The sequence below is a fragment of the Zonotrichia leucophrys genome, chromosome 8, assembly GCF_028769735.1.
Source record: "Zonotrichia leucophrys gambelii isolate GWCS_2022_RI chromosome 8, RI_Zleu_2.0, whole genome shotgun sequence".
Lineage (NCBI taxonomy): Eukaryota > Metazoa > Chordata > Aves > Passeriformes > Passerellidae > Zonotrichia > Zonotrichia leucophrys.
Window position 1 is genome coordinate 4,877,085 of NC_088178.1, and position 19,971 is coordinate 4,897,055.

Below are 19,971 nucleotides of genomic sequence, written 5' to 3' on the forward strand. Positions count from 1 at the left end.
AATCCTCCCCTCTGCTGCTGCCCACACTAATTTTGATAAATGCTTCTCTCCCACTTGTCAGAAAGCATCCAGCAGGCACTGAAACGTGTCAAAATCCTCGCCCACAACTGCAGGACAATGGAAGCAACCTCTAAATCATGGTGCTCTTTGGCAAAAATGAATTAAGCTTGCCTTCAGATTTTGTACCCTGGTCTTGCCAAGTGGGATAGATTGTGTTTGCTTGGTGGTTTGGTGTGGTTAAACAAATATTTAAAAAGTAAATATCTATGCTTAATTAAGTATAACCATTGTTTATGTTTAAATAAAATATGTTTAAATTACGACAGCTTGTCTTGTTGGGTTGAGTGTGAAACAAATTACATTTAAATTACCCCCAGCATGTATCCAGCTTGTCTGTGTCCTCCTTCTTTCAGATGCGGTTCAGCAAAATCTTAAGGAGTGTCAGGTCACAGCCTTCAAAAAAACAACTTTAGCATAAAAGCCAGTGGGCTGTGTCCTGTTGCCCCTGGGACAGCCAGACTGCCCATGTGGGCATTGATTTTAGGCTGTTTTCTTGTCACTGGGGTCGAGAGGTTTCTTTGTTACATGGTCTTTTTTGAGCTGAACTGTCATAAAAAAAGGCAAGCGGGCAACCAGGCAAAGGAGAGCATTTCACAGGAGAAAAAAAAAAAGAAAAGCCAGACTCTCTGGCCAGCTCCCCATTTAAGAATTCTTACTATTTGTCTATTAATGGTGTAAATTCAATTACCTCCAGATTACTTTTATCCCACCACAGGTTCAGATAAACCACAAAAGCATGGGGAAATCAGAAGAATTCGGAGAGAGGAGGAAAATTATTTTAATGACTATGGCAATAGAGAAATAATAATAAGAAGAGAGTATCCCTGGCACTGTACCCAGGCACTGCACGCTGGTGTATGAATGTGGGTAATAAACAGAAGGAACAGAAAATCTAAACAAGGCAAGGCAAGAAAGGATGAGGCAAAAAAGGGGCAAGGGAAGGACAGAGAGGGCCAATGCAATGGAGGGGTGGGGTAGGGAAAGGCAGAAGGAAAAACCAAACAAGGGAGGGGCAAAACATGGCAAGGGCAGGCAAGAGAGGGGCAATGAAAGGCAAGGAGGGGAAAGGCAACAGGAAGTTAAGGCAAGGCAAAGAAATAAAGGGAGGAGGTCAGCAAGGCAAGGGATAGGCAAAGGAAGGAAAGAAAAGGCAGGGTAAAGGAGGGAGGGAATAGGAAGGCAAGGCAGCAGAGAGGAAAGAAGGGCCAAAGCAGAGGCAAAGAAAGGCAAGGCAAGGTAGGGGCAAGGAAAGGAAAATGACAGCAAGGCAAGGGAGAGGTAGGCAAGAAAAGGCAATGGAGAGGTAGGCAAGGCAAGGCAAGGCAAGGGAGGGGAAAGGTAAAGAAGGGAAAAGGAAAGACAAGTCAAAGGAAAGAGTGGAGTAAGGCAAGTGTGGAGCATGGGATGGGCAAAGAAAGGAAAGCGAACATAAGGCAAGGGAGGGGCAAGGGTAGGCAATGCAAGAGGGGTCATGGGGGGGCAAGGATAGGTAAGGCAGAGGAAAGACAAGGTAAGGGATGGGCAAAGGAAGGAAAAACAAGGCAACACAAGGGAGAGGCAAGGTGAGAAAACACAAGAGGGGCAAGGCAAGGGAGGGGCAAGATGGAGGCAGGGAAAGGCAAAGAGGGGTAAGTCAGAGAGGCTAGGTAAAGCCAAGCAAGGGAGTGGCATAGGAAGGGTGAGGCAATATAAGGCAGGAGAAGGAAAAAGGGAGGGGAAAGAATGGGGCAAGGGAGGAACAAAGCATAGCAATGAAAGTAAGGGGTAACAGAGAGGCAAGGCAAAGGAGAAGGGAAGGAAAGGCAAGGGAGGGGCAGGCAAGGCATGGCAATGAAAGAAAGTGGTAGGCAAGAGCAGGCAACACAAGATAGGAGAGGAGAGGCAAGGAGTGGGAAGGGTAGGCAAGTCAAAGCTTGTTGAACCAAGACAACAAAAAATGTGTATCTTTTTCAGGCTGTCTATCTTCAATCCGAGGTCTCCGTGCAGAGGTGCTTGGGCACAGGGGCCTTGATGCCAGGGTGCTTTGTTAGGGATAGTTCTCTTTCATGCCTTGGGGAATTTTCAGACCAAACCACCTCTCAGGGGCAAAATTGCAACAAAATCCTGTAAACTCTGCTAATAAATATGCATTAAGTGCCCTTGCACTGAGGGTTCATGTGCACAAACACATGTGAATGGCAACATACTGATACTGAAAGCCAAAGCAGGTGGTTATGTAAAGATGAACATAGTAGTAGTCATAAGACTGCATGAGGAAATGAGTGGTAACATGGAAAAACAAACAAAAACATGGCAAAATGTAGCTTCTTTCAATGCGACAGATTAATAAGATTAAAAATATCAGTGACATTCATACAAATTTGTCAATTTACACCAACAAAGCTCAGCAAAATGTGACTGATCTCAGATGTAGAGTCTCTTTATCTTCCGGACAGATTGTTCCCACCAATCACTCCAACGCTGAATTGCCAGCAGCTGAGCTGCACTTTCTTCCTTGATCTGGGCAAACAGCTGTTCAACTTTACTTTTGTATTTCTGTATAAAAAATCCCAACAATAGAAGACAAAATTAGTAGTGATGAAATATCATTTTATTTGCCTACATCCAGGTCCTGATCCATTGTGTCAGAAGACTGCATAGAGGCCATTTATTTTTTGCCTTTAACAACAGAACTATATGAATAATTAACTATTCCTTCTGTGTTCCTTTTAAAGACTTCTGAAATTGAATTATCAGCAATATTTAAATTTTGCTAAAATGCTGCAAGACCTTCATCTCACTTCCATTAGTTCCTAAGAGTAAGGAGTTGCCTTCTCTCAAGACAACACAGGATGCACTCGGGCTCTTGCTGGAACTTCTTAACTCAAAGGTATGAACTGAGCTATTACAAAACTGCTAAAAAGTTATTTCCTCTAGACAGATACTTGTAGACTACCATAAAAACCTCAAGGCACTTTAATACTCTTAAAGACTCCATGCTGCAAAACATAAAGTACTGTATTTTTAATGCAACAAACATGCAGGAAAATACTCCTGTGTGCGTGCATTCTATATCCAATCCTTTTATCCAACCATTTGTATCCAAACAACCACATTCCCTTCAAATCTGTGCTGTAATCAGGTTCCTGGGCACCAGAACTAGATGCATAAAACATACATGCAAATTGATAGTTTTGATGGCATTTGCCATCATTGACAGTATATTTTACATTCTCCTATTAAAACCAGGTATTTTTTAAAAGTTAATTTGGTTCAGTGGGAGTACAATTACTTCCAGGTCAGATGCATAAAGACATCTCCAAGTGATTTAACATAAAAATATTCTCCTAACTGCTGAGCACTGCTGTTTTGAGAACCATTGTCTGTTCCAGTCAGAGGCAGAGTTGTCTGCATTCTTTTAACAGACTCAGTGAAGAAAGAGTGATTATTTTGATGGTGGAAACAGTCATCTGTGATAGTTGTGGATATAAGATATGTATGAAATATTTTACAACTCTTCATCTTTTATGGGAAAATCAGCTTTTGTGATCTAAGGCTGGAGCTAAAGGCTTCAGAAAGAAAGGTGAGGGAAAACAAGCAGGACTGCAATAGCACTGGGGCACAGCTGCTTTTGGAACTATGATGCTGCAAAATGCAGTGTCCTGTTTCTAACATCATCCATGCTTCTCTGCTGAAACAATTTCTTTGTATTATATCATGGAATGAGAAGACTCCATGAGGAACCAACCTTGTCTGCTTCTGACAGCATCACAAAGAAATGGACACGAGAAAGGATTCCTTCACACAGATAATACGGCCTTAAGATCTGCAAACACTGCATACTTTAAAAACTTACACACGCAACTAAGATTCTGTAATTGTCTTCTTAAAAAACCAAACCCACAACAGCAGCAGCCCACTCAAGAGTCCTTCCCCACAGACGCACCTCATATGCAGCTTGTCTTGCATCCACCACTGCCAGATGGCCCAGGGTAGTCTTAGCTGTTGAAACCGATGCAGTTCCTGGGCACAGAATATAGTCTGGAGTGTCAGGAACAGAAGTCTCAGGTATTCCTGGCCAAGACCTATAAAAAAAACAAACCAACCAAAACAAACATATGAGAAAAGATGTTAAAAGAAGTTAGAAAACAGATCATATTAATTCATGTTGCTTGTACTAAGGTGCCAAAGATCAATCTTATTTTTTTCCCCACTAAAGGTTTACCCTAAAAACGTCTTTGTTTAGTACAACTACCTGTTCTTTGAAAGCATCAGGATCTCTCCACAATATAGAATTAATTTCTTCTAAATGACAATACACAGACAATTATAGATGTGAATGTAATGAATTGATAACTAGTGACAAACAAGTGGCACAGCAATAGCAGTGACATGGTATTGTTTTGCAATACTATATGTAATTCACCTTTATTTGGATCTATTGCAATTCTTTCTTTAAAATCATTACCCACTCCAACTAGCTCATTACTAGTTCAATGACATTACTAATGATCAGCTGCAGTTTCAACAAGTGCAGCAGAAAACTATGAGGACAGGGCTTGTTATGAGTTCCGAGCAGAGGAATTAGAACAGTGTTCAGTATCTCCAAATACTACCTCCTTCCTCGTCTGACTGACTGTTGAACTTTGGAGGTTCCTGGAGGAAGTTCAGACTGTTTACGGCACATTAAAGTTGGCATCTTCTCTGTGGGTATTTCAGTTGCTGGGAGGTAACAGAAGATATGCTCAGCAGAAACAAAACAATGTCAGGAATATAACTGTTTTGGAATAATTGTGCAGCTCAATGCTCTTCACACTCATGAAATAGCTTTGCATACTTTATTTTGCAAATCTTTTAATTTCAATCAAATAATCTTAATGTCAAAGCCTCTTCTTCCTAGGGACAGACTGCTGCAATATTTGACAAGGGAGAGGAGGCCTAAACAAGCAATCTCTTCTTTTCTTACCTGCTGCTTTTACATCATCAACAGTGATGGTATCATCTTGTTCCAACAGGAGCTTTTCAGTCAGGGCAGCCAGTGCAGAAAAAAAGTTCTGAGCACATTCAGCAGCACAATCCTGTTGCAACATTGGAGACAAGTGAGAGGAATTCCTTTGATAATTGGATCTCCTCTCCTTTTAACTTGGCTCTGAAAGACTACACAAATATCAAACCCTGGCATTCTGCAGCAGCTGCAGATAATAGACATAAGGCTCAAAGCTGCACATAAAAGGGTCTTAAAGTGTCTCTGCAGTATTCTTAACATTGCCTGATGATGTAAAGATCAAAAAACTGTAGAGTTTTGAGTACAGGTACCTAGTAGTTACACATTTGGGTTAAACATGATAAAAACAGCTTCTAGCCAAAGAGAAGATCATTTTGGAATTCAGGTACTTTGGGTGGAAGTGCTTAGCCCAGGTGTTATTCTCAATCAGGTATTTGTGTTTCTGTGTCTGTATGCAGAGCTAGGAGCAGAAGGACATACTATGGAATTAAAAATATCAGTTCTCTCAGACAGTGTAGAATTTGGAGTAAGTGGCCTGAGAGAACAAAACAACAGGCTGTAATGCTGGGGAACCAACCTTCAATTAACCCAGGGGGCAAAGGGGGAAAAGTATTTTGATTCCTGAATCTCTCCTGTAAATTCAGCTTATTTCAGTTCTTAATCTTATGTAGAAAAGTGACATTATTTACTAAGGAAATGCAGAGAGAAGAAGCCCTTCCAGGCATCTGTTGTCTGGAGGTAAGAGAACTAACCAGAGGATGTCACCACCACAGCCAATACTCCTCCCACCATTAAGCTCACAGCCAGTAGATTCTATGAATGATATAAAATATCAATAAGTTCCACAATGTATCTAAGCAGCTGTATGTGTGCAGATATATTTATGTCTATATTGATCTAATGTTGACAATATACCACTTAAAAGTTTAGCAATATATGAACAGTATTGCTTAAAATTGCAAAAAATTTCAAGTTTCCTTTGGATGGGGAGGAAGAAATATCCAAAATACACCCTTCTTTCCAAATAAAACATTTAAGTTCACATTAAGCAGGGGCTTTACAATTACCTGCAGCATCTTTGTGTTGAGGTGAACACCATCAGTTTGATCTTTTTGCCTTTTCATTTCCTCTTGGCACAAAGCCTCCAGCTGAAGGCAGTTATTTGGGTGTCCCAGGGAGTAATGTAATTTTCTCCGGTGCCTAGTCTTTAAGCAAGTAGGTAAGAAAGAGATGCTTTCAGTAAGGAATATACTGAGTCACAAAAAGGAAGAAGTAAACCCCAAACATTTTCTATAAAGGCATTGAGAAAGACAAGGAAAATGGAGCTACTTCTTGGCTGTCTGGATATAAGCTTTGCAGTGCAATATGCACCAAATTGCCTGTCTGCTGGCCTCTGGTCTCACTCTGGGATTTATTTTCAATAAAAAATCATCTCTTCTACCATGTGGTAAATAAAGTTCTTTTTATATCTCTGTATTTGTAATTTTTACATCTCTATATTTGTAATTTTTACCTAATTCTTAATACTCAGACACAATCTCAAGACACTTTAGCCTTTTCTGTGTGATCTCCATTATGATTCTGTTCTCAGTTCTGATATTATTTGACAAAATATGCCTCTTTTATGGATGATGATAAATATAGTATTTCATTATTCCTCCATCACAGTTTTTACAGAGGAGTGCACCCATACAGTAGGAGCTGTCTGGCCATACTCCAAGCTCACAGAGTTGACAATCCAAGTGTAAGATGAAAGGCAGAGGTGAGAAGATCAGAAAGAGGCAGCTCAGTGCTGGAAGCTGGGAGAGAAGGGACAGAGTTCCACAAAATCCAAAGCTTCCAGGAGAACTAAGCAGACTAAGTGCTTACTAACACAGAAAACTCTGTGGTCAGCTCAGCAGAGAGTGATGAAGCAAACAGTGAGAATGAGAAAAATGAAATGTTATCACTCTGATGCACTTACCATGGGTTACACTATAAAGCACTCTAGTATGTCCATGGTACATACCTTCATATCTTCCCAATCTTTCAGCTGTCTGTTGAAGAGATCCTGAATACGCCCAGTAAAAGAACTGAGCTTCTGCTCGTGTTCTTTTAAAAGACTTTCCACAACCAGTTGGGAAACAGAAGAGAGCTCCTCCTCAAACCACTTCAGTTGATCCTGAAATTCTTTTTGAAAAAGACAGGGTGTGCATGTGACACAAACAGCCTGGAATTTTCTCTCCCAGAGATTGTGTCCCTGACATTCCTTTTTCTAGGTGCAATGCTTTGAGAAACATACACTTGCTCAAAGATGTGACTTTGGACAGGTCTTTTAACTTAGTCAAGTGCCCTTTGCTACAATTTTTGTAGCTGATAAAACATACGAAAAGAATACTGGCTCAATTTCCAGTAAAGTCAACTGGAGTTTTTCCACTGAGTGTGATGGATTACGACAACAATGTAATTCTTGGTCACTGAAATTTTCACCTTATATACACATGAAAATTACATACACAAGAAAATGCAAGTCTTAACTGAATGAATTTACCCCCAAGACAAAAATTGTAGTAATCATCTGTCTGCCTTTGGTATGACAGTAGTTTCATTCTGATCATGTCTGCCCAATGTTCAAATGTGTCTGGCAGATCTTCAAGCATCCCCAAGTAAGGATTCTTCTTGTCTCCATAGAACTCCTGCAGAAGGGAAAAATAAACCAGAAAAATGTTGATAACACATTTAAACACATCACATCTAGGTAAACAACAGTAGGAGAAGAAAGGAAAATGTATGGACTACCAAATATTGAAAGAAGCAAATAATGTCTCTGACACAGGAGCACAACTATGAAAACAGAGCTGACTAAAGAACATGACATTTCCTTACCTCACCAAGACAGAGCAAGGTGTTGTTACCATTCCAGAGAATATTCAAAATAATTCCCTTAAAAGTACTGAGAACAAAAAAAAAATTAAAATTTTAAAATATCATCACACTGTTAAATAATCATACTGTCAATATTCACTGTTTTTCAAGTATTTTGTTCAGGTTAATTTTAGTACATTTTTCAGAGCATACACAAACCAATGTTCAGAATGCCTAAGAACCTTCCCCCACATTAGCATAGCTTCTCTTCATATGCAGCCAGGACAAGGGGCTATTGTAATTGCTCACTGGAGAGCACAGCCATGTCACTGTCACAAAAAAGCAATCTTAGCCAAATTCCTGTGCCCAAAGAGCTTACCATGCATTTTAGATAAAGCAAAAATATTTCAAGGTGAGACTAGCTGTTTACTGGAACCATTTTGAAACACTATAGAATAAAATTCCCAAACACTTAAACAGCTTAAGCATTAATTTGAATAGTTTTGCATGGCATGTACAAAACATCTCAGGTCTCTAGTCTACAGCTGCACATATGAAGAAACAATAGATAATTGTCTTAGTGACGGGGAATGGAACCTTGCTTATTCCAATAAATACAGAATACAAGAATAAAGATATAAAATGTATTTGTCTTCTTAGGTGTGAAAATAATTGAAAGAGAGGCTATTTTACATTCCTCACCCACTTCTTATAAATGTACAAAATGGACTCCAATAAGATCTCCACTTCAGGCATTGGACAGAATGAACCAGATGCCTTGCATCTTCACTATTATTACACTGCAAAAAGGAACTGCTCCGGAACTACTCTGACCTATAAATATCAAGGCTAAATACCTCAAAATTCAATGGTGAACTCTAAGTCATAATGATAGACAGATAGATACATAGACAGATCCATAGATACATGTAGGGTATATAGAATATACCTCTATAAAAACATAGAGGGTCTTTATAGATTCACTTCTTGTTCTGGAAATATATGACTTACTCAGACTCTGTAGGCGTCTTTCCAAATATCTGGGATCTATCATCCTTGGTAAGAGATTTTCTGCCTTTTTCACTGGAAAGGCAAAACATTAATTTGAAACTATCCACAAGTGTTTTCTATCTCTGGCTGATGATTTGAGCTTGTCAGTCATATGACAGAGATGAAACTGGAGAAAAATTGGTAAAATCCTAACTCTAGAACCAGTATTCTATGTGTCCTGGTTCTGGTCAGGACAGGGTTAATTTCTGCAGCAGCCAAGAGGGGGAATGGCCAGGACCTGGAGGTTATTCTCTACCTCTCATCATTGTGGGGGTGGCTGGAAGGGTCCCTGCTCTTGGGGAATGTGGTGGCAGTCTCAGGGGCTTCCTCGTGGTAAGCATTCACACATGAATCTCTTGCCTGTCTTGTACACTTTCCTATTTACATTGCTGCTGTTACTATTAGTTTTTTTATCTCACTGCTGTTCCTAATAAACTGTTTTAATCTCAACTTTATCTTCACCTTTTGTGCTCCAATTTTCCCTCTCCAGCTGCTGCAGGGAAAAGGGAGTGAGCACAGGTTTTGGAGTGTTTTGCTAGGAGCACAAAATTGGAAATACCATTCCCAAACCATGACAATATAAAGACGGTATTTTGATGGAAAAAATTCTCAGAATTCTCTTCTAAACTCTCAGTTGTTCAACAGGTTTTTGTTTTCACTATTACAGTAGCTCATTTCATCAATCTGTGGACAAAGCTGAAGACAAACGATTGAGTCACACCTGAAAATTTAGCCACATTGATTTAAGAGTTAGTCTATATATCAACAAATTCAAAATACAAAACAGCACCAGGTGAAAGAGAAGAATAATATTTTTCCAGCCAAAATCTGGGGGAAAAAACCCCACAAGGCTGATCATGGGGACATAAACAGGTAAGAGATTCCAAGTGATAAGCATCAGATGGAAAGAAGGCTATACAAACAAGCAGTAAGAATCTTTCAATGGATAGACAAAGTTTAGGTAAATTCTTGCATAGGAATATTTTAAGTGGAATTCTTCCTTTTAGGGGTCGCACCTTTTTTTTCTCTTGGTTTCATCCCGAGATGACCTCTTGCTAGAAGACTTCTGAGAATGTGCATCAGATACCCTCTTCTTTCCTGGGGGAAGAACAGCATATAGTCAACAAGGAAAGAAGAATGTTGCACAAATGCCAGCTGAAGTGCTTTTTGTGTATATATGTATTTTGTATGTGTATACATGTATTCTTATTTCTGTAACATTTCCTTACAAGATTGAAGGGACAACTACAGGAGCAATCATTTCTGTCACACAGTAACCTGAAGTAACTCAGAAGTGGCAACAGCAGTAAAGGTCCCAGAAATGTAACAGAAAATACATGGTAGGTGGAGAAGATTTAAAGTAAAATGGAGGCAGGGAAAGAAAGAGAATGAATAGGTTACATTGACAGTATTGGTGGGCATGGGGACTTGCAGATGTGAAAGCTTTGGAATGTCAAAGTCTGCAGAAGAGAGATGAGGAAGTGGGAACACTAGGTAGGGAGCATCTAGGATTACCTCTGTGCTCACCTTTGAGTAGATGATGACATAGTGTCAGAAGGATCCCTGATTCCCTATATACTTCATGATTCCTATTCTGCTTCTTTTCTCAACCCATTTCCCTTTTGCTATCACAAACACAGGCACTCTTCATAGTATTATCATCTCATTCTGCAGCTTTCATCACTTTAGGAGCCCAAAATCATCTTTATCTCAATAAAGATGCTCAGGGAAAAAGCTGAGAAGCTCAACTATCTCAGAGTTCCTAGCATAGAAGTCACATGCCAGGAATTGCAATTTAGATGAAAAGAAAATATTAAAAGAAATACAGGCACACCTGGAATCTTTTTCCCCCGATTTAGGTCTCGCAATTTTTTTGATGGGTCAAATCTGAAAAGAAAAAAAAAAAAAGAGCTAAGTACTACTTCATATCCTGTCATTTTATGTTCTATACTATATTATATAGCAAATTCTCTATCCCTATCATGTGCTAAATGAGTTAAATTTCTGAGATCATATTTAAAAGATAGGGTTACTTTTACAACTGACAGCGTCTATAGAAGTAATTTCATAGGACTGATTATTTAACTGGAATTTTGGAATTTCTACAAGCAAAACTGCATTCAAATACTATTTGGAAATCAAACATTTGTCACACTCTTAATTTTACACTTTGTATATTCAGTCAACTATGTAGCAGGTAGTCACTTTTAACTAAAATAAGGCTCTAGAAGAGAAAAATAAAATACCTAAAATTTATCATTGTCTACTAGATGTCACTCACAAAGGGGTATTTTTGGCTATGAGAAATCTTGGTTTCAAAAAGAAAGCAATCTCACCTAGACTAATTTTTAAATTTAGACTGATTAAGAAATTCCTAGTAGTATTACCTATGACCAGTCTATTCACTAGTTCTGGGCAAAGAAAATATAAAATAAAATATAAATAAAGTCCTTACCCAGCTAAATTTCCAATAACTTTTATTGCCAAATCATCAAATATTGATGTACCCATTCCACTTGGATTTAACAAAGGGAATTTGTCAGGATCCAGTCCCATCACCATCCTTCTGCTCTCAGAACTGAGACTGTCCCTTGGAACAGCAGGAGCAAAGGAAGCTTGTGACCTCCGATCCACGTCAGGAGTGGCTGAGTGCTCCTGCAATGTCCCATCTGTGCCAGGAGTGGGGAGGGCCTCCTGAAATGGGAAGAAAAATGAAGCCCTGTAGACCACAGCAGGCAGTAAGTGAAAGCATTCCATGGAATGACTGACTACTAGAGCAGATTTTCTAAACAGACAATACCTTGCTCACAGGCTGAAAAAAACTTTTTGTCATTCTAACAGCAATATTGTTACAGTTATTCAGCTCTAAAACACTTCAAAGCAGTTAAAAGTAGGTTCTCATAATAATCATAAACTACTTAAGGATATACTCTTAAAACAATCATCCACTGAGATTACAAAATAAAGACAGACTTTCCAGAAAAGGGAGGAAAGAAAACACAACCTGCTTGATAAAAACAAAATCCCTTCAGGACACATTTGGGATTTTTTTAAAAAATAATTTAAAGAAACCTGTGAAATATGTACTTTACTTCTGAATAGTGCTACACCTTGAAAACAAACTCTTGTGAAGAACTGAGCAACTCATTGCAATGCCATGTATCTCTTCAGCATTTTGGAAACTTGCTGATTTACTCAACCTCTAAAAAAGGGCTGTCCTAATCTTAGTGTCTTTGACACCTTGGCATAATGCAGATTCTTTTTTCATTTGAGAACTGAAAGCACAAAATCTGAAAAGCCATTAAAACATGTACATGTGAAAATTCTCTTAATATTAAATAAAATACAGAGAATGTGAATGTTATCTTACAGTGGCAGGTGGGATATTTGCTTTTACTACAAAGCAGTCAAGATACTTGCTCCTCTTTTCCAGCTCTTCCAACATCTCTCTGGCAAAAGCATACAACTCTTCAGAGGTTAAAGCCTAAAAGATATGATAAAACAGATGGTATTTACTAAACTGACTGTTCTAACCTTTTCACACATGCTGACTCTTGCAAACAATATTATTTGCCTTTGTTCTGTCACCAGTTTATGTACACAGACATGGAAGCAATGAGATTCTACAAGGGGCTGAGGTTTTGGTTTGGCAAACAGGAAAACAGGTACTGACTGTCCAAAAAGGACTGTTGTGGTTTTAAACCCAGCTGGAAATGAAGCATCACACAGCTCAACCCTCCTTGCCCTGGTGGAATAGGGAGGAGAATCAAAACTTGTATGCTAAGAACAATTTAATCATTTAAAATAAAGTGAAATTCAGTGATAATGGTAAATAATAATAATAATAAAAAGGGAAAAACAAGTGATGTACAATACCATTGCTCACCACCTGCTGACCAATGCCAAACCCCCCTTCCTGGGGGGCCAGAATGGCCCTTCCAGATAACTCCCCCAGTTTATAAACTGGACATGACATTCCATGGGCTGCAATATCCCTTTTTTGGCCAATTTGGGTCATCTGTCTCAGCTATGCTCCCTCCCAGTTTCCTTTGTGAACCTCCTCAGTGACAGAGCAGGAGACAAGGAAAAAAAAAGTCCTTGGCTTAGGATAAACAGGACTTAGCAAAAACTCAGTTATCAACACCATTCTCATTCTGAATCCAAACCACAGCACTGCAATGGCTACTGAGAAGATATTAACTATATTCCAGCTGAATTTCTGAACAAAAATTCTGTGTTTCTGCCCAACCCCAAATATGAGGAAACATAATTCTTTCTTGAAAATATTGGTTTACACGAAATTAATAACAATTAATAGCAAGTCAAATTAAATACCATTACATCCTGATTAGAACTTACTTCTTTATCTGCAGTAGAATAAACATAAGCATCTATCTTCTGCTGAATCTTTTCCAGGTAAGACTTTAATGTGACTGACTGCAAATTGGAATTCGCTACCTAAAGCAGAAGCAAACTTTAAGAAACTGGAAAAGTAAAATCCCCATTCACAGGAATTTCAGAGGCTCCACTTTCAAACCATTAGAACCACTGAAAAAAACTGGTTAAAAATCCCTGGTACTCAGAGGAGAAGCTGAAAACAGTAATTCACAAAAGCAGCTGCAGAACACAAAAATATTGGTGAATTCAGATGTAAATACTCAATGTGCTGCAAGGCCATAGTGTTCCAGCACAGCTGCAGCAATATTCAAAATAATTTTTTTAAGTGGATAGTGACAGAAAACCGGTCTTAAATTAACATAAAAAATTATGTAATATTTCTCCACTATGAAATCAGCCAAAATCTCCTCAAAAGCATAACAGAAAACTATTATACTGAATTTAAGCAAAGTTCTGATGTTCCTGTTTGTACCTCTGATTTGATTTGCTGTCGTAGCTTTCTCAAACATTGATGGACCTTCTCCATAAAGGCTCGGCTCAGAGACAGAGAAGCAAACTTTTTTCCACACTGCTTGAGAACTTCATTAGCCTTAAAGAATGTCAGAAACCAAAGACAGATAATTTTTCACTTTTTAAAACTCAAATGATAGAACTTGCCATTCTACCAATTTTTTCCACCACGTGACTGCCAAACAGACAGACTGACAGTTCTAATCTGAAAGCAGGCTGACTGCAAATTGCATCAAATATGTCAACAGAAAACATAATTTGAAATATTATCATTCTGCATACCTGATTCAAGCAGCTCGACTTTAATTGCTCCACATCTTTCTTGATTGAACTTTCAATCAAGTCAATTTGTTTACTTTCTTTCTGTAGACACTCATTGAAAAACTTTACCTCCTCAGATGTAAAGTCACCATTCTCTGAAAATAATCTGAAAGCAAACATATAAACAATTGGCTGTGAGTCATTTTACTCCAAGACCATTTTAGTTAAGCAGCCCTGAAACAACACAAATGTGATGAAAACAGCATAATAATTGTGGTTTAACAAGATACATTTCTTTTTCTAAATAGGAAACTAGATGAATAACAAAATAAACTTTACTTTTACTGTTCTGCCTATGCATCAAACACCAATTCCCAGAACTAGGTCACCATTTATAAACAACACTTCCATGAAATCTATGTACCTGCAACTTTTGAGAAAATCCACATTCGAATCCCTTAGTTTTCCAAAAGCTTCCTCCAAGTGCTGCTGGTAACTTCTCACAGTAATTCTGATTGATTCCAGCTGGTTGTGGATCTCTGATTCCAGATTATTGCTAGAAGAAACTGACCTAACAGCAAATAATAAAAAACAGAGAAAACTTGTCTGAAGAGGAACACACAGGATGATTCAGCAAGTTCTGGCTGTAAAGACATGAAAAAAACTGAGGACTCCAAAGTGATTTATGACTCTCAAAGCAGCTCCCTGAGCTGGGATGGTTTGGATGAACCCATGGAAGATATCAGCAACAGCTGATACTATTTGGCACTTCTCTTCAAAAACAAACAGTCAACTGGTATTACTGTGCACATTCAGTAAACTGGATAAAATCTAAACAGATGAAACACCTCTTCTACTTAAAGACTGCCAGCACTTTGAAAGGAGATGAGAATTTCCATGTGTTCAGTCCTGATTTTAATTTCTTCAGGGAAAGAGAATGAAACTCTTTACGTTTTTAAGTGTTATGAAGTAGTCTTCATTGAAGAGCAATGACACACAAAACAGGTTCAGAATGCAAACCATAAACATCTCAGACAGCAATCAGGAGTAATTAACTAGGCAGATTCACAGCAACAGCAGTGGCACACTTACTGCCCAGTCACAGGAGCGTGGAGCAAGTCATACTCCAAGTTTTGGACTCGGGAATGAAAGTTTGTGTTCAGGTTCTGTAGCTGGTCTGAAAATTTGAGGAATTCAGCTTTCTCCTTTTCCAGGCTTTCTGCCAGCACTTTACAGTGGCACTCAAGGTTCTCTTTGTGAAGTGACAGCTTCGCTGAGAAGAAAGGAAGTTTACAATAGGGACATTATTTCCTCTTTACTGTGAGCTATCACAATGCCCAGTTAACCTGTGATCAACTGCAGCAGCAAAATAAACAAAGACAGAGCTCATAGTAGCTAAAATATACAAATTAAATATATTCAGTTTGGTTTCTTTGACTTTTCTCCTGTGAAAGATGTATATCCTTAACAGCTCCTAAACCATTCAAACCACAAATGCCTCTTGTTTGCTCTAAGCATTCTTTTTCCTTAATTTTTGGTCATTGCTGACATCTCCATTATCTCTCTGTTGCCAGTCTTGTAACAAAACTAAAGGTTATATTTTTTTAATGGAAAAAAACCTTGGTTTTGTGATGGAAAGGAAAAAAATCAGTTTTGGTATTTCTTCTGGAATGATAGCTGCATAAATCAAGAACCAGCTAATCACTTCAAGAAAGCTACCAGAAGAAGAACCTGTCCTCTCTGTAGAAAAAAGGAAATTGAAAAATAATTTGCCTACTCTCCAAACAAAGAATTTTTTAACTTATATGTTAAAGACCAATAAACCTGTCTAAAATATTTTTTCTTACCATAAAAACCTCACACTTCAGGTTTTTATGGTGAGAAAAATGCAGAAAGATTAGAAGATGCTCTGTAGCTACTCAGTGATATATCAGAATTAAATCCTCCCTCTCATGTTTTCTCACCCTGACATTTTGGCTCTCTCAACTTGCTAATTTCTTTTTCTCCAACACTTTTTAAAATATTTTTTGTACACCACTAACTCTTGTTAAATAATTTCAAGTTGGATTAGAATTCACAAACATTGACAACAGGATGTTCAACATCTACTATCCAGTTGATAAGGCAGTGCTGTGTATTTTTCCAAACATAACACAGCACAAACCAGAAGAGCTATAGAAATGTCATTTAAAAAATATGTGAGTAGCATAATATACTGGGAATTCATAGACACTCAACTGCTTTCTCTTGTCCTCTATACCTGAGTCAACTACTGCTGAAACAGGTTTTGGCCCACTTAGGACCATCTCTAAATGAAGACAGGTGATGTTCAGAAAACAAAAAAATGTCAATACCAGCTCGAACATGGTAGATGTTTGTCTGTATCTCCTCCTGCTTTTGTTGATGCAATTTAAGATGCAGCAGGAGTATTGAATTCAGCTCCTCTTTCTTGGCAGCTACAAGGACATAGGAGTTGGACAAGGATTCTGCAAACCATTTCTCCAAGTGTTCAAAGAAGCAGAGGCGAATCCTATGATTGAAAAAGAAATATTACAGTGAGGAATAGTACATAATGAATAAGAATTTATTGAATTTATTATTTCTAAGAATTCAACTTCTGGATATAGGAAGGTGCTGTTTCAGTACCATTTGCACAATACTGGTAGCGTTTTTGAGCTAGCTGCTTACTGCTGAGTATCAGGCATTTTACCTTCATGGCAGGGAATTTGGGCAAATTACTTGCCTTTCTGTAATATGTTTTCTCACTAAATAATTTTCCATAAAATATGAATTTTCTGTAAAGGTTAATGTTTCTGTGGTACTTTGACAGCCATGGATACAAAGCAATGTAAATATTTTCTCATATTTATATCAATTTAACAAGTGGAATAACATAATAATTGTACGATCATAATTTTATAATTAAAAATCTAACTGTATAAATATGTAATTATATACTAATAATTTGACTCTCTAGTCTAATGTTTCTTCTAAACAGCTGAAATTTGTCCATCACATAAAGAGAAAGAACGAACAGAAATTGTTCTCGGCTCACCTTTCTTTTAGTTCGACAAACATGGCTTCTGTGATAAGTACATATTTCAGGTACATGGGAAGTGATTCTTCTTCTTCATATTTTGTAAAGTATCTCTCTGTGATGTCAGTCTTTCCTGCCTTTTCAAGTCCAAGAACAGTGTAAGAATTTCCACTAGCAGTGGAAAAAACCTCCGTGGCAATTTCAACACTTTATCCCTCACTGCTCTTGGACACTTACTGGGAAATTGTTGGAAATTATCACATTACTTTTAAAGGTATCAGCATAGAATCAACAGTGCACCAGCAGGTGTAAGAATCCTAAGGATATTTAGAATAATGTTCTCATTCTCAATCTGGACATTTACACAGTGCTGGAAATATTTATATATTTATTTATATATTTATATATAAATATATTTATATGCCTGCAAGACATAGGCAGAGTTAACAATGTTTTAAAAGGCTTTTGTTATGGTAATAAATTCATGGAAACTGAAAAATTAATACTTAGGTACAAATACTTAGCTAAAAACATTCACCACAGGCTGTGATGAAAGACAGATTTAAGAAAATTATGCAAAGGGTGTCTACGAGGGTAAAAGATCCAAAAGAATGGTTGTGAACTGTTTTATTCACTCCATTTTCCCATAAAAGTATCTAAAGCCCTGTGTGCTTTGTAAGCAAACTAAGCAAAAAAGGACTTTCTACTCATTCTCAGCAAAAAGACTTCCTATTCCTCTTTATTTTGGACAACACTGCCTTCACCTTCAAACTTATTCTCTTGCTCACCTGTGTAATGCTTAGTCCCTGTTCTGCAGGCTCATTTTCTTCACTTTCATGAGGAATACTCTCCTTGTCTTCTATTTCCTCTGTTTCTTCAATTTCCTGTGCCATGATCACCTGTTTCTTTGTTAGCTTTGTTTCTCCAGCTGATTTTTTACTACTGTCCCTATCTTCTGGCACCAGTTGAGAGAGGTGATCATCCTGCTCTGCTGTGGGCTGGGATGTCCTTGCCTCAAGCCCTGGGGACAGTTATGGATGCCACAATGTCAGAAAGACATAAAGCTATTAGAGCAGTCTCCAAAGGAGGGACACAGAGATAGTGAAGGCTTCAGGAGGGAAAACCATTCAAGGAGTGGCTGAGGGCATTTAGTTCAGCTGGAGAAGAGGAGACTGAGGTCACACCTCACTGGCAGCTGCATCTCCTCTCAGGGCAGCAGAGGGGCAGCTTTGATCTCTGCTCTCTGAGCAGGCACAGGGGAGGATTAGACTGGATATTAGGAAAAGGTTCTTCCCCAGAGGGTGCTGGCACTGCCCAGGCTCCCCAGGGAATGGGAACAGCTCCAAAACTGCCAGAGCTCCAGGAGGGTTTGGACAATGCTCCCAGGGATGCAGGGTGGGATTGCTGGGGTGTCTGGGCAGGGCCAAGGGTTGGACTTGCACAATCCCTATGGGTCCCTTCCAACTCAGGACACACTGTGATTTTCCTCTCCTTCCTCTCCTTGCAAGATGTTCTCAGCTTGCTGCTCCACCAAATGTTGACCTTCTGAAGCCTCAACTACTTATTTACAGTTAAAGCAGAGTTCTTCTGGTTACAATCCAAAGAAATACAGATTGAAAAACAACCAAGCAGAAATACCTGTTTGGACTGTTGAGGTATTATCTTGATCTTCAACTGTGGAGTCTGTCGTGCCTTGCAAGTTCTAAAAGCAAAACAACAAAAAACATCCACCACACCATTCTAAAATATAGATTTGCTTTCTTCTAAGAAATCCATATCCCTTCTCAAAATGTATTTATTTCAATAAGATATGATAGTCTTGAATAGATCACTCACTAGCTTAAGAACCTGTAACACTCAAATCAATTACTGTGTGTTACATTGTAGTTTTCTATTCAAAAGCCAAGTGAATTTGCTAAAATTCTGTTTGTAACAAGAACAGAGTTAAAAGTGTGGAACTGAGAAATGCTTTGGTATCCCTTTGCTATCTCTAACAAAAGCACTTTACTCAATGGCTGAAACAGCACTTTATATAATCTGAATTTTAAAGGTAATGTAAATTTTCTCCAAAGTAATACAGCAGTAAGGTTTTAAACAGGAAGAAATTTTCTTTTTACCTGTTTGAAGATTTCCTTCCTACTAAAATGCTGGCTGATGGATATACTGTAAGAAATCAACTCCCACAAAATAGCTTTTGGATAAGCCATTACTTCATTCATTACAATCTGCTTGAATGTCTCATACCTGTCAAATTTAAGATCACTGTTTAAGAGACTCAAGTATGTATAGAAATAAAATTAAGTGTGACTACAGTGCCTTTAAATCTAAATCTAACTTTTTTGATCAATCTCATAAAACCTTTTGGCTAAATGTTGCCATTGATCTGTTTATACTGAATACAAACACATCCTGCCTTGCTAGAGATTAGTTCATTACAAATAAATAAATGCACAAAAGTTGAGAAATATTTACAATAAAACCTTTTACATCCTTCCGTTTCGATGGGAAATCATTCAAACTGCTTACATAAGAGAGGTCAAATTACTGTCTTCCATGTTAGTTCTGCACTGTGCTCAGCTGTGACTGAACCTTTCTGGTTTATTTTCATTTTACTTGAAAATAAAAACTAACGTTTCAAGCTGAGTCTAGATTCAAAAAGAATCAATGTTCATACTTGTTTTCATTTATGTTTACATTTGCTTTGTCTCCTAAACAAAGACAATGATGGGCAATTTATGTACCTGTTCACTGTATTTTCAGGTTACATTGTATTTTCACTTGGTCTGTTACCTCTGGCTTTTTAAAAATTGTTTGAATGATTATTAAG

At 38.1% G+C, this 19,971-nt stretch overlaps 1 protein-coding gene across 6 annotated transcripts in view; it reads right to left on the reverse strand.

Moving 5' to 3' along the window:
* Nucleotides 1–833: 833 nt before the first annotated feature.
* Nucleotides 834–19,971, reverse strand: part of CCDC180 (coiled-coil domain containing 180) — a 29,964-nt gene continuing 10,826 nt past the window's right edge. For 5 of the 6 annotated variants that reach the window (XM_064720077.1, XM_064720081.1, XM_064720080.1 and 2 more), the window contains 23 exons: nucleotides 19,262–19,388; nucleotides 18,783–18,846; nucleotides 17,933–18,165; nucleotides 17,163–17,281; nucleotides 16,462–16,637; nucleotides 15,200–15,380; nucleotides 14,532–14,678; nucleotides 14,129–14,273; nucleotides 13,809–13,925; nucleotides 13,298–13,396; nucleotides 12,309–12,422; nucleotides 11,394–11,632; nucleotides 10,773–10,825; nucleotides 9,955–10,036; nucleotides 8,900–8,971; nucleotides 7,910–7,976; nucleotides 7,575–7,719; nucleotides 7,053–7,213; nucleotides 6,112–6,249; nucleotides 5,006–5,117; nucleotides 4,656–4,761; nucleotides 3,986–4,124; nucleotides 834–2,595 (listed from right to left, as the gene is read on the reverse strand). In XM_064720077.1, the coding sequence (XP_064576147.1) occupies nucleotides 2,464–2,595; nucleotides 3,986–4,124; nucleotides 4,656–4,761; nucleotides 5,006–5,117; nucleotides 6,112–6,249; nucleotides 7,053–7,213; nucleotides 7,575–7,719; nucleotides 7,910–7,976; nucleotides 8,900–8,971; nucleotides 9,955–10,036; nucleotides 10,773–10,825; nucleotides 11,394–11,632; nucleotides 12,309–12,422; nucleotides 13,298–13,396; nucleotides 13,809–13,925; nucleotides 14,129–14,273; nucleotides 14,532–14,678; nucleotides 15,200–15,380; nucleotides 16,462–16,637; nucleotides 17,163–17,281; nucleotides 17,933–18,165; nucleotides 18,783–18,846; nucleotides 19,262–19,388 (2,968 nt within the window). In that variant the 3' untranslated portion in view covers nucleotides 834–2,463. The remainder of the gene's footprint in view (nucleotides 2,596–3,985; nucleotides 4,125–4,655; nucleotides 4,762–5,005; nucleotides 5,118–6,111; nucleotides 6,250–7,052; nucleotides 7,214–7,574; nucleotides 7,720–7,909; nucleotides 7,977–8,899; nucleotides 8,972–9,954; nucleotides 10,037–10,772; nucleotides 10,826–11,393; nucleotides 11,633–12,308; nucleotides 12,423–13,297; nucleotides 13,397–13,808; nucleotides 13,926–14,128; nucleotides 14,274–14,531; nucleotides 14,679–15,199; nucleotides 15,381–16,461; nucleotides 16,638–17,162; nucleotides 17,282–17,932; nucleotides 18,166–18,782; nucleotides 18,847–19,261; nucleotides 19,389–19,971) is intronic. The other variant, XM_064720079.1, reaches the window with a different exon arrangement.